Source organism: Pyrus communis, chromosome 15, assembly GCF_041283825.1.
Source record: "Pyrus communis isolate YQ-2024b chromosome 15, ASM4128382v1, whole genome shotgun sequence".
Taxonomy (NCBI): Eukaryota; Viridiplantae; Streptophyta; class Magnoliopsida; order Rosales; family Rosaceae; genus Pyrus; species Pyrus communis.
In genome coordinates, this window is record NC_142579.1 from 39,333,748 (window position 1) to 39,348,739 (window position 14,992).

At 35.6% G+C, this 14,992-nt stretch overlaps 1 protein-coding gene across 1 annotated transcript; it reads left to right on the top strand.

Annotated features, from left to right (window-relative positions):
• Nucleotides 1-6,073: 6,073 nt before the first annotated feature.
• Nucleotides 6,074-9,656, top strand: LOC137747937 (AP2-like ethylene-responsive transcription factor ANT). Its single transcript, XM_068488064.2, has 9 exons — nt 6,074-6,519; nt 6,639-7,245; nt 7,546-7,628; nt 7,796-7,804; nt 7,903-7,991; nt 8,074-8,147; nt 8,237-8,287; nt 8,383-8,459; nt 8,757-9,656. Exons 1-9 carry the CDS (start codon nt 6,222-6,224, stop codon nt 9,428-9,430), a joined length of 1,962 nt encoding a protein of 653 aa, XP_068344165.1. The 5' UTR covers nt 6,074-6,221; the 3' UTR covers nt 9,431-9,656.
• Nucleotides 9,657-14,992: the final 5,336 nt, after the last annotated feature.

Consider the following 14,992-nt stretch of genomic DNA (forward strand, 5'->3'; position numbering starts at 1 on the left):
TTGTAAAGATCCATTTAATTAGAGTAGTTTTTCACACCAAATTAGACCAACATTCGATCAAGTCATGCCTATTCTTTTGGTGGTAAAAGTTGATACTCGATTAGGACTACTTCACTGGAGCCCCTTTCACATTGAGTTTGGCCAACTTGCGCTCCATAATACTAAAATATAAGCGGTCTAATTAGAACTGTTTTTACTATCTAAGTACTCTGAAGCACAATAGAATTTTTATATTTAATAGAAGGATTCACATGAAGAATTGAGCTTTGAATATTAATATAAGTATGTGGTGTGGGGGTGGCTTTCTTTTTCGGATCTAGATCCTCTCCAGATCTAAAGATCCTGAGTTTAGGGATCAATTGATCCGGTCCGTTGAAATTTGATCCAACAGCTACAAATAGAAAGTCTCACTAAAAGTTATAATAATTGTAGCAGTTGGATCAAATTTCAACGGCCCGAATCAATTGATCAATTGATCCTTATGCTCAGTATCCTTCTTTTTCACCGCATTCCTGTCATGGATCAGAACATGTTTGGACCTAATGCCCCATATTTCTATAAAAAAGCAACATCCTTTCACCCTCTTCATCCATTTAACAAGCAAAATGGAAACCCCAAATGAATACCATCTGAAAAAGCTAGCTGTTTGCACCAGCATTAAACATTAAAGCCACTTCCCAATCTCAGAGATTGGTGACGATATGATAAAGGCCTTCGAAACTGAACGAATTATAATTAAATTAACCTACCTACCCATGTAAGAAGATCTTCATATGCTTTGAATTTCTCCAACCAATTATTGTACACTTTTGAGCAGCAATAGAGTAATGATATAATCACTATATAGAGTAATATGGTACATTCCATTGATTTCTTAAGTTGGTAATACTCCATTTATTCGTAATTAGAGGAGCACGTCTTAGAATTGTGCATGCATGCGAAATGGTTCTAACCAATTATGCACAGAGAAATTATAAAGCTAAAACGATCACGATCAACTCACGGTGCATTCACAACTATCTTACTATATTTTCATTATAATTCAGGTACTTGGATTAATGATCATGTTTCCAGTCGTCTATCTCCTAATTAGAAGTGAATGAAAGTAGCTAGGTCACTAGGGAATGAAAGAGAGAGAATCTAAGGTGATAGTGACGTGACAGATAGGCTTGGACTTTGACATGTCACCTCTGAGAGAGAGAAAGGGCAGTGACGGATAGAGAAACTGGTAAATTTGGGAAGACTTGGGCCTTGCATGCAAATGAAGGGGGGAGAGAGGGGGGTGGGGTGTGGACACGCTTTGCACATAGGAAAACAGCAAGAGAGCGAGTGGCACAGTAGCAGCAGCTGCAGCTGCAGCTGCAGACCCAATAGATGTAGCTAGATAGAGAGCTGTAGATCTACAAATGTCCTTCTCTCAGTGGAGTTGAGTAGGCATCATCCATCCAGTGATCTCATAATCCACTTTCTTTCTTTCTGCTCACAGTTGCTTTGGCTTATGTGTTGATCTTTCCTTAGATTTTCTTTAGATATTCTGTTCCTCACGTGATTCTCATTACTCCCTCCCCTCATTTATTTTCCCCTGTCACTGCATGTACATACACACACTATTTTTCCAGCCTTTCAAACCTCTTCAAAAGAAGCAACTGAAAATTTCGAACACAATACGTTAACCACTAAAAGTTCATATAAATATAATCATTGATACGTATATTATGAAGAATCCAGCGATATTGTTAAAATGTGGATTGATAATAACAGCACGCATCTACAAGTGGATAAATTCAATGACAATTCCTTCTCTTTTTAAGGTCTAAGACTATCTTAAATAAAGAATGTTAAAGGTTTAAAATCTAAAAAATTATCTGATTTGTTCAAAATTCATCACTAACCAATGACTAAATTATAATTATTTGGCCGACGAGCATTTAACACTGAATGCCATTATTTGAGGTTGGACCATGCGAAGTGAAGTGGAGGTTATATTAGTCAATTCATCATAACTTAGGGTAAACTTGAAATTTAATAGAAACAAGAATGTACCCAAATTAAAAAGAATGTGTATAGTACTCTCCTATTCAATAGAAACCGTATATTAGCAGCAGAGGTAGCTGAAAAACGGCAGCAGGTAATCTTTAGGGTTTAGGTTTCTTGTAGAGGAGGCACTGTTATGCGGCTTATGCCAAAGAAATTAATGTAACACTGTGATTTTGTGAAGCACACCTGCACCTTCATCCTTCTGCAAATTTCTGTTGACTTTTGTACCACAAATACTGTTGGTGATTACGAAGATTCGAAGCAGATGACTTGATGAATCAACTAATTTGGAAATTTATGCCGTTAAAACTATTCACATTTCATCTTTTAGTACTTTCAAATGGCTAGGTGATGAAAAACTTGCACGAAGCATGCAGTTCGCATTGGACGTGTGAGACGCTAACAATGTACATGAAATGTTGATATTGTATATCACATGTTTATGCAATATGCGTCAAACATTTATACTATTGCGTTAGTAGCGCATGTTTAACTATGTATATGAGACGCATGTTGTATAGAAAAAGTACAAGTAGTCTATACAAGTCTTCTCATGCCAGTGAAGAAATTAATTTATTTCTCTTTTAAGTGACGATGTAATTAGTGATTGATTAGTGTGAGTTTTCTTTGTTAATTTAATAATTTTGGCTTGTGATTACTGGCATTTTAATTGTTTTCTACTGTTTGACTTTGTAATTCTATGGTTCTTGCTGTCCTCCCAAGGTCCACACCTCTGACTAATTGAATACTACAAAAATACAAGTTACTATCTAAGACAAATGTTGTCCCTTTTGTGCGTCTGGCATCCCACTTTTCCCGCTTTTTTTCCTGTAATGCATCTATTGGTACTATAATTAAACACTAATTAATTAAACTTTGTTTTTCATGTTCAATGCGTGTCCATTTTGATGCAGTTGGCAGGGCCACCACTAAGCTTAGTTAAAGAAATGATTTAACCTGTTAACGTTGAGAGTTAGAAATCAAAAGCTGCACTACGTACCCACATCAATCCCATTACACTTGCTTCACTTAAAAGTATGGTCAAGTTGATGTGGTGTTAGACAAGTTGATTAACGTAGTATTCACATCTCTTGTATCTTAATATAAATTTTATACTCGTAAATTAAACGAGTTTAAAATATTGTTTTGTCAAAATCAGAACGCATAAAAAAATTAGATTATAAGGGCACAAATTATTTTTCTCATTTTGTATAATTATTCAGCCGTTTGTTAAAAAAATAAAAATAAAAAGCCTTATGAAAACTTTTTGTGGTATATTCACCAATTCCCTCCCAAATTCAGTCAATCTTCCAAGGTTCAAACCAAAATCATTCACATTTGAAAATCTGTCGCCATGAAAAACTTTCATGCAAAAACAACCCATGCAGCCACTGATCCCACTCGAAAAAGAAACCCTATAAATAACAAAAGGGCAAACACTGAAAAAGCAATTTAGACAACTTCCTGCCATTTTCAGCGAAAAAAAATAAAGGTAAGAAAAAATAAGATGGGGGGAAACTAAATTATGATTTCTTATAGTAATTAACTAGTTAATCAAACCAACTTAAATTAAATTGGAAATCTTTAATGTTCCATTTAGTTAATGGTAGGTTTGGATGTGTCTGATCAGATTAACATCAAACCAAAAAGATGATAGGAAATCGCTTTTGCAAAAAAGGCTCTTGTTTTGGGAGGGGGGGGGGGGCCTTTGCTCATAATTTCTGGAATATTTCATGCATATCATAAGACCCACGCCCCACTTTTTGTCTGGAAGCAGGTGTTGACTAAACACTGCCTTATTACTTAAAAGCAATTGGCCACAGAATTAATTAATTCGGTTGAATACTAATCAACGGATTTAACTTTAGGTGTGTGTCCCTGTAGATCGGTTGGTCATTGTATCTCAAGTCATTTTACATGTTGAACAACATACAATGATCAATTACACAGGTAAATGTACAGAGGTTTATTGTATAAAATTTTATATTTATCAGGACGATATGAGCAATTGATTCTTAGTCATTCTTCTTACTCAAATTATATTGAAACCCTAAATTTATTCCCCAAAATTTGAATACTCAAATCAAAATATTATATTATAAATTTCCTATACTTTAGCATACATTCCTTACAAAATAATATTCACTTATTGTTTTACTAAAAAGGAAATTCACTTGTTCTTTGGTGCAATTTGAATTTAAAGTTGTGAAAGGGAGATGCTCTGTATGTTCACCTGCTTTGGACTGCTACCTATTTCAGCAAAGTTCCCCTCTGATATCTAAGTACTTGATTTTGCAAGTTTAGCCTTAAAATTATGATGTGGCTTCCTTAAACAAACAATTAATTAAATTCCAACCAAGTTTTATTATTCTCACTCGCTTCACAAAGGAATATCTTATAATGCATAATTATTAACTGTTATTTCTTAATTATTATACGGCAAAAATTTAATATCTTGTTGTAATATAAAGTGTTTCGTAAAACTCAATCTCAATGCCCTTAAAATTTATAAATTTTGTAATTTTCCTGAAAACGTCAAGAGGCCGCTGCAGCAATTAGCACCTATTTGTTTCCAATCATAGGAGCATTATGCCAAACCAAACCAATAAAACAAAAGAAATCTAACTTGGATTCCAATTCGTAATTATTATATCACTGTTGTGATCAGAAAGATAAATGTTAATGTGACTCTCTTAAAAATAGATTCTACTTTTTGAGAACTTATATTTTAGGCACAATATTTTATAATGTTGTCTTAAAATTTGACGTTAAACAATAAAGTAACAAAAAATGCATGAAAAATCTCACTTTTAAGAGTCTACATTTCCGAACCTGAAAAGGTAAAGACATTTCCATATGTCACACCTCATTCACTCCAATCCTTATCAAACCACCATAAGAAAAAATTTGTTATGTCTTCCTTTAGTTATTCTATTCTTTTACGTTACCATTTTTCTTTCCCATTTCAATTCACTACCACTACAGATATTATAATTTTTTTCTGAAGTCGTGAACCAAACTGATTGGTGGATTAATAACATTTTTTTACAAACATGTTCGTCGGACATTTGCAAGCAGTTAATTATTTTGGTGTCTATGATTTTCTTTTAACACATTGAATTTGGAATTCAAACCTTCTCCTTTTTAATGCAAATTAAAATAATAATATCGTTTATACCGAAAAATAGAATCAGATGTTTAGCAAGTAAGATAGACCATCAATTATAATAATGCATCAAAGTCGTCATCAAAGTCGGTCGAGCCTAATGGTAAAGTTTTTCAGCTTCTTGTTTCGAGTTTTGCATGCTTGAATTCAATTTAATTAGTCAGAGAGCAATGTGTTCCTTTTGAAAATAAAAAAGTTGAAAAGGAATTGAAAATCATTAATTAGAATATAAATTTGTAGATCCTTTGAGGCTGCAGAGGGGCACAAACGCTGTACTGTATGAAGTGACTGGATGGGCAGGCCCTGATCGTCAAATCTATCTTAAGGCCCTATGACTGTAGAAATAAAGCAAACTAGTTTTGGATATCTGACAACGTCCCTCGCTCTCTCCCTCTCTCCTCACCATTGGCTACCACACACCCACTAGATTCAGCTGACCACTGACTAATGTCAATGAACAGTGAGAGAGATTATTAAAAAAAAATTGAGAATAATAATTTCTGGGTTTTATTTAGTGTAGTTTTTCTGGGTTTATTTGGGTAATTAATGAGGAAAAGTAAGAGGGTTTTATGATAATATCGGATCTGGGTTTTTGGTAGGGTTTAAGAGGAAAGGAAAAGTCGTGGTCTTTCTCACATACACAGATCCCTATGGGATATATGCTGCGGATGCCCTCCAGCATTTTGCTTTGCTTGCCGAAGCTTTAAATATATTTATATTCTCTTTGTTTAGTTTCAAGAGACCACAGGTTCTTCTGTCTTTAGAGAGAGAGAGAGGATGTTATTATATATGTGAGTGCGTAGAAGGGAGTGTTTCGAAAGTTAGTTTTTCTTGGTGGAAGTTCAGAAGCTACGAGCTAGAGAACAAAAAACCAAGTTTTTTCTTTTTCTTATGGGGAGGGAAGGAGATTTTTGACATGATTAGATTATTTGCTGTCAATGATTGAGTAGATTTTAGAAGCAAGAAGTTGAAATCCAAAACCCCAAAAAAAAAGGAAGAGAGAGAAAGAAAGAGGAAGATGAAGTCCATGAATGATCATAACAATAACAACAATGGTAGCAGTAACAGTAACAATAACAACTGGTTTGGTTTTTCACTCTTACCCCACATGAAAATGGAGGATGCTTCTTCTTCTTCCTGCTCAGCTGCCCTCCCAAGCAACAACAGCAGCTTCTACAACCTCAGCAGCTCTGGGCTCTGCTGCTATGGAGTTGGAGATAATGGTAATTTTCAATACTCTCCTCTCTCTGTAATGCCTCTCAAATCAGATGGCTCTCTCTGCATCATGGAAGCTCTCGGAAGGTCACAAACAGAAGGTCCTTTTCTTCTTTCTAAAACCCAAATTACATTTCGTTCTCTCCCTCTCTCTCTAGACAAAATGGTTAAGTCTGTATGAAGTTTTGATATTTGTTTTCTTCTGTTGGTTAATGTGAAGGAATAATGCCCAACACATCCCCAAAACTGGAGGACTTTCTAGGAGGAGCAGCTCATGATTATGTGAGTGAGGAGAGAGAAGCCATGGCTCTGAGCTTAGACAGCTACTACAATGCAGCGGCAGAGCAGCAGCAGCAGCAGAATCATCACATTCCTGTCCATTCCAATTCCTACTACTCTGGAATCCCAATCCAAGGAATCTACCATAACCAGTTGGAGGAAGAACATTCTAAGAATACCCAAATGACTCAAATGCCAGAGGACTTGAAAACCTGCTGGGTTTCCAGGCAGTACTCTGCACACCCAGCTCTGGAGCACCACCACATGAACAATGTAACCATGGTTGTTGAGAATGGCGGTTCTGGGTCCGTTCATGGAGGCATGAACCGTGGCGATTTGCAGTCGCTGACACTGTCCATGAGCCCTGGATCACAGACAAGCTGTGTGACAGCTCCAAAGCAGATCTCTCCCACTCAGACAGAATGTGCAGTGGCAGCCATTGAAACAAAGAAGAGGGGCTGCGGAAAGCTTGGCCAGAAGCAGCCTGTTCACAGGAAGTCCATTGACACATTTGGGCAGAGAACCTCACAGTTTAGAGGTGTCACAAGGTTCATCTCAAAACCATCTCGTCATTTTTGTTATTTTACTAGAAATTGTTTCCAATTTTCATGACATTGTTGTGTGGGGGTCATCGAGAAGTGATTTTTATTCCCATTTTTTCCCGCCACACACCTTCCTTATTTCCTAGTCTTTGGATACGGTAAATCCAAGGAGAATCGAGGACGAAAACTATGGAAGTAGTGTGTAAGGGGAAAACCGGAGTGCGAAAATCGTTACCCTTTTTCTTTTCTTTTTTCTCAGATTGTTCTTCAAGTAACCTTTTTTTGTTTAATTTTTGCTTCCCTTAGGCATAGATGGACTGGAAGATACGAGGCACATCTGTGGGACAACAGCTGTAAGAAGGAAGGGCAAACCAGAAAAGGAAGGCAAGGTTGGTCAATAAAAACAAAACATTCTTACTATTTGTTTGGAATTATTTCTTTTTTTACCGAAATTTTTTTTGGCCCCTATCTGCGACTGAAATTTGACTTATGCTATTAATTCTTTACTTGTCATGTTTATGCTGCTGTTGGATACCATTCAAATCAAATAATGCAGTTTATCTTGGTATGTCTTTTCTCTACAACAATAATTTTGAATTTTAGTTTTAATTATCAGTAATTTGTTGTTGATTTCAAATAATCATTTGTTCATTTGAACTGCAGGAGGTTATGATATGGAGGAGAAAGCTGCTAGAGCATATGATCTTGCTGCTCTTAAGTACTGGGGTTCTGCAACTCATATAAACTTTCCGGTAGGGTTCCAACTCTCGGAGTTTTATCAGATTGTGAAAGCTTTATAGTAGCTGAAGTTTCATTCTCTTGGTCTTTTTTCAGCTGGACAATTACACTGCACAACTTGAAGAGATGAAGAATATGAGCCGGCAGGAATATGTTGCGCATCTGAGAAGGTAGCAATTTTGGTTTGTTATTCACAGAACGTAATTTCTAATGTTTCTAGATTTTTAGATGTGTATTCATGTGTTCCTTTGATTTTCAGGAAAAGCAGTGGATTTTCGAGAGGGGCTTCAATGTACCGAGGCGTGACAAGGTTTTTTTTTTCAGTTTTTCCTTTGCATTAAACACAGTGAATTTGAAGGTTAAAATAGTTGAACTTTGTGCTAATTTTGGTTTTGTTTTCTGCAGACATCACCAGCATGGGAGATGGCAAGCTAGGATTGGCAGGGTTGCTGGAAACAAGGATCTTTATCTTGGAACTTTTGGTAAAATTCATGCATTGTTTGAATTTTTCCTTTTGGTAATATGCGTACGTTTTCTAAATTGCATGAGGCTCTTTGCTTAAGCACTTTTTCGAAGGACTTATTTATATGGCAACTCAGTCTCACACTTTTTATAAGGCTGATGAAATGTAACAATGAACTTTTTTAAGGCTGTGTTCGAAAGGGACATCCCAGCTAGAATCACGTATTAAAAGGCTTTATTTTACTGTTAAAGTTTTGATCTTGCAAAGCTAATTAATGCGGTTTTGTCCAAATTTCTAAATTTGAAGTGAATTTCAGGCACCCAAGAGGAAGCTGCAGAAGCTTATGACATAGCAGCAATCAAGTTCCGTGGCGCAAATGCGGTCACCAACTTTGACATTACCAAGTATGATGTAGAAAAAATCATGTCCAGCAATACCCTACTTGCCGGAGAGTTTGCTAGGCGCACCAAGGTGATTGAACCTAACATCCTGGCCATTGAGCATAACCCACCAACACAGAACAATGTTGAAGCCAATCAAACTGAAATCAACAATGGGAATAGCCTAGACTGGAAGATGGCATTGTACCAATCTGCTGCACAGCAACAAGCAAACAATTGTGCTCAAACAGTTGATCAGAAATCAATCGGCTCAGGGAGCTATAGAAACCCTTCCTTCTCAATGGCATTGGAGGATTATATTGGAGTTGAATCAGTGCACTCAAGTCAGACATTGATGGATGAATCAGCTAGGGTTGGGGCTCACTTTTCGAATCCATCTTCGTTGGTGACAAGTTTGGGCAGCTCCAGAGAAGGAAGCCCTGATAAATCTGGCTCCAACATGCTGTTTGCAAAACCTCCATTGGCATCAAAGTTTATCAGTCCAACTGCCGCTGCAGCTGTTGGCTCCTGGTTCCCATCAGCACAGCTGAGGCCGCCAGCTGTCTCCATGTCTCAGTTGCCTCTCTTTGCTGCCTGGAATGAGACCTAGAAAGCTCTGATGTGTTCTGCTGAAATGTCTTAGAAGTTGTTTGCATGAACAAGGAAAAATGGGAAGAAATTAGTTATGTTTAGGGAGGGAAAAAGATAAAGTTGATTATGTTTAGGGTAAGTAATTAGTGGAGGAAATTCTGGATTAATCAAAAAGACAATTGTGGGCCTTGGGTTCCACTTTTCTGTCTGTAACCAAAGTGTTAGAAGCGTTTTTTCAAACCAAACCTTTTGGCTCATATGGTAATTATGAAGATCTTGCAACGTGGACGGAAGTAAAAAAAAAAAAAAAATTGGGTACAAGTACAACAATCTGAACACTTGGATAATGAGCCACTTTGGGTAGGGAATTTGAATATCATCTGAACTCGCATAAATATAACTTTCAATGCACACATCTGACTCTTTTTTTTCATTTTGAAAGCCTAAGGGGTGCTTAATGAGTATATGCAATGAAATTATGAAATGATGCATGCAACGTTAGAAGTGGCCCTTCCATAATGTTCTCCTAACTCGTAAAAAAGGTCCTCCTAACTCGTAAGTACAAAACCAGCTCAATGTTCTCCAATAATGCAAAAAAAAGAGTTTAAAGTCCTTTGCTCTGACTCAACTATCTAATCCATGTTCCTCAATCTACGTAACACCATGATTACAACTCCCTTTTTTTTTTTTTATGGGAATATTTTTGTTCACTAACCTCAAATGATGATGATGTCCAACCCCTTATTTATCATTGTTGAGTGAATTAAATTTCAATATCTATGTATTAGATACACACAAATCTTAAAATTTAAAATCATCCAATAATAATAAATAAAATGGTAAATGTATTGCCAGGTTGGTGAGCAAAAATACACTATTTTCTTACTTGAGCTTTCCACAAAGGCAAACAAATATTCCTCCCCATTATTCAAAAAAGGATGGGAGAGATTCTTGGATATCAAGACTTTAGTTTGGCTTATATTTTAGGATTTAATGGCTCATAATTAGTAAGCACTTGGTCCGCTATTTCTTTTTTGCAAAAGCACTTATACGAGATGAAAATTTCTTTAGCTTTTGTAATCACACTTCTTGCTGTAATCCAAAGAGAATTTTTGGATGTAAAAGCTATTCCATGTCGTGGTATGCAATGTGGATGCTTAATAATTAAAATAAAATTGTATGACTAATCATTCCACACGTACGTTTGCACTTGCAGTGGTAAGTGGTTGGTATCATGGCATTCCACACGTTTGAGCTCGATTGCAATCTTGACCAATTAGGGTTCATATGATAAAAGGTGCAATGAGGGATTTGTGCCGGAAAAGCGGGAAGGTTAAGCCAAGATAAAAAAATAAAATTCCTAGAGCATAGTAATAGTCGAACTCTTATTTTTACGAGCATTTATAAACTTAGAAATATAAGCGCTAAGCAAACAATAGCAACTGAACGTGAAAAGGAAGAGATATCAAAGAGAAGAACATGGTACATGTAATTATAATATATCTCTGACTACATGTAAGAAGTAAACAACTTACGTAACAAAAAAAATTTAAACCAACTGACAGTTACTGGTTTCTATTTTTATTTTTGTTAGAAAATGAGTAACGAGTTCAATGGTCAAAAGATTAAAAGCCTGTTTTGTGGGAAAAGATTGAAAGCAATTAGGGTTTATTGTTCCTTTTTACAGAAAAGTAAGCACCACTTATCACATTTTCTTCAACCTTTTTTCAGCTTAGTCAACAGATATGATTACCAGCTTGTTGTGTACAGGTTGGATAGGAGAAAATAATCGTAATTTTCTGTTCATCTTAACTGCGTACGAGCTGGATCCTTCCTTGCATGCAGATCTAATTGGAGAGAAAAAGTACATGGTACCAAGATAGCATAGACAGTAAAACCATGTGAAAGTGACCATAGTATGTAAATGAGTTTCAACAAGAAGTTAAATTCGGAGGCTTTTAGCTCCTTCGGTTATATTACATAATGAAAGAGATATACATACGTTAGATATACAGTCGGTTACAATACAAACTTTTTCATTCGTGAATGAGACCTATATAACTACTAACTAGACAAAATAACGTGATTTGTGGTTCAAGTAGGTAAATAAGTATCAACAAGTTGAGATTTTTAGCCACCTTAAGTTATATATATTACGTAATGAGAGAGATACATACTCTAGATATACAATCGGTTACATACAAGCTCTCTCTTGTTCTCGAATGAGACATATATAATATAGATAGTGTAACCATATGAATGCAATCCTAATGGATATATAAGTTTCAAGAAGTTAGACGGGAAGACTTTTAACATCTTTAATTGTAGTACATAAAATAAAGATACACCTAAAGTTGTACAACTGGCTTCCAAACAATTAATTCCCTTGTTCAGATGAGAACCGAATATCTATATATATATCTATATATATATATATATATATATATATATATATATATATATAAGTTGGTGATAACATGAGGTGGCCTAGTTCAAGTCATAAATCACGTAAATACACAAAAAATGTATGGTACAATTGGTTAAATCTTGTCTGCAAGGCATATGCCATGAGTAAAAACTCAAATTTTGTCACAGAAGGGATTGAAGGACTTTGGCAGCATCAGTGGTAACATATATATCTTGCGCAGTGCTGTAAGACGAGCCCCCAAAAAGTAACAAAAAAGAAGAAAAATTACACGTACACAAGTTTATTAAATTTTCAACCAGTTCCTTCCAACTTTTTTCAATGAGTTCCATGCAACTTTAGGCAGAAGAGTTCTGGGCTTTAAACTCATCAGTTTATATCTGCTGTATTTCTTATTCAGTATACTTTACTGATATGGAAGCTTTATCACTGCCAATCTTAATTGCTCTAATATATTTCAAAATTTAAAGTTGAGGTTGGATCATAAATCAAATCAATTTGCAATATAGAGAGTAGTCAAATTACTTATAAGCATATAAAAAATTCTTTATTTTCCCAATGTGGGATTCATACTCTTAGCAATCTTTGCTATAACATTGGTTATTTGGTTTTATACATAGAATTCATGTCCATTGAACGAAAGAAGACTACATCTTATTTGTCAAACACGACCACGTACAAGATGGAATAGTTATGTGCATTTTGCGAAAGTCTACATAACATGTAAATTACAATGCTTTACGTAGATAAACCAAGTTTGAATTCAACGGTTCCCGCCACAACATTCCCTGAATATCGCAACCAAATCAGTAAACAGGAAGGCTGAGATAAACCTTATCTGTTGCAAGTGTTTTGATTTTAAATAGGTTATTTATCTTTTGTATTATCTGTAAATTATCCTTGATTTGAAGAGTTTGTTCTTCATCCAAATACTACTTGTAATCTCTATAAAAACATCAAATGGAATACGCTCAGATCATTGAGCACATTTATCTTATAAAATATAGATCCAAGATCCATGGTGGTGGCCTGAGAGAAAGATCCTCAAAGTAGTTTGAGATGTGGGCAATGTCCTATAAACATGTAATCCTACAAATATACAAAAAAACAAGTAAAAATGGTCCCCAAATTTTTGTAGAACTTCTGTAAATTATAAACTGCAGGTTTACAGGTTACAGCTCATTGGATGGTGACCTATCTCAGGTTCTGTGATTGTCTAATAAGAATGGCAATATTTCTGGGACTAAACGAAAGGAGCCCTGGCAAACCATTTTCTGCTAATAATTGATTTAATGGGATAAATATAGTCCATACTCGATGCTCATTGCTCCCTCTCAAGGACACCTGTTTCTCCCAAGGAGACCTACAAAACCATAGATTTTTAATTTTTATCCAACTTCAACCTCAAAACACTGAACTTGTTAGGGTTTTGGGTTTTGGTTTGGACCACGTACTCTCTGTCCAATCTAGTATGTTTCAACTTTCTAGTTGTTTGATTGTCAATTTGGGACCAGCCATGCATATCTATGTTCCAATCCTCATGTGACCTCATTAGCTTACAACTGAGAGATGCCAACTTAAAACCGATGATAAAGCTCTGAATCTATATATTTTTTACAATGTGGTATCATAAAGTACGAGTATGGATATTTTAACTTGCATGTAATGAGTGGACATATTGTATAGCCAACTGGAGAAATACTTTTTTACCGCTCAATTGAATTGCGGCCAAGATTAGCTGATGGGGTTCAGAAGGTTGAATCTCATAATTTACCGACCAACAAACCTAATTAACATTTGCCTTTACATCTAACAATCATAAGAAGTCATTTAGTCTATAGAGATGTACTATTGTTTCTTTTTCTAAGCAGAAAATCTAAAATTGAATACATGACATCGGTGTAAGAATCTACGTTATTAACCACTCGAACTGGCAAAGTGCACGTACAAACTTAGGTGTTCAAGATTCACTACATGCTTGGCTGCAATTTATGCAGCATGCATAGAACATATACATGTCAGTAGCAATATTATTACTTTCAAATTTAAGAGAGTAGATGGAGCCTTATTGATTTCCTCATCTTCATCTTGGCCCACACTTCTCGGAGCCTCTCAGACTTAAATGTGGCTCACCAGATTAATGTGATTTTTACTGAATTACTTCTTTTAGCAAATCTAATTTATTAATAAAATTAATTTTTATTCTTTTGTTCTACAATTTACAACCCCTACTCTACTAGGCTACTACCGTATAGTCAAAATAGCTGGACCCTGAGATGGAAACTAAAGAAAAAATTGGATTTTGCAAATTTTGCAGGTGGGCCCTTCAAACATTAATGTTTGCTTTGCATTGTCACTGTCACAGTATCTTACCCGCAATCACTTCCTTATGGTTTGTTGCTGGCTGATTTGTTTTGTTCTTTGTTTTTATACCACTTACTGCCAAAGTTTCCTGCTTGCTCTTTTCTGATATCTCCTGCAGATATAGCTGTTACTGTTAGCTACTAAGTGATTTGCTTCTCATATTCTTGTAGGGGAAATTAACGAAAAAATTTTTAAATTTTTGAATTTTAACGATAAGAGCAAAATAAATGGTAACGTAAATAATATCATGTTTAACTTTTTAGTGTAGAAACGTAGTTTTTTTTTATTAAAGTGAACAATTTCAAAAAATTCTGTAAATTTTGAGCGTGCATAAGTTGGCTAGAATAATGTGTTCTCGCTCGCCATTTATATTTGAATATCCCACCCTTATAGTGCACTAATCGTTCGAGAACAACAAATTGCATGAAATGTGAATTGTGGCGGGCATCCTGTTAGGGCCAATTGCCACGAGTACTCTGATATGCACTTAGATATGACCTGAAAATAACGAGCTGAAAGTCGGTCATGGAGACATCGGGGATAAGCTTCATCGCTTGATCTCTATTGGAGTTTAATCTTGAGACCTATTTAGCACAACAAAATAGGGTCCATAATGAATTGTAGTGGGCTAAAAATCTTGAGGGCTTGGCTCTATACTTTCTTACCTTTTTTTTCTGGGTCCTACGATTGATTACAAGTCTCGATAGAACTTGTGGCCCAAAAAATTATTTGAACTGTGTAATGGGCTATCACTGATTCACTATACATGCTCACCACCTACTTGGGCTGGGA

Coding starts and splice junctions, on each gene's coding strand:
- LOC137747937 (XM_068488064.2), top strand. CDS start 6,222: ATGAAGTCCATGAATGATCATAACAATAACAACAATGGTAGCAGTAAC. Junction 7,992..8,073: donor CAACTCATATAAACTTTCCG/GTAGGGTTCCAA, acceptor GTCTTTTTTCAG/CTGGACAATTACACTGCACA. Junction 8,288..8,382: donor ATGTACCGAGGCGTGACAAG/GTTTTTTTTTTC, acceptor TGTTTTCTGCAG/ACATCACCAGCATGGGAGAT.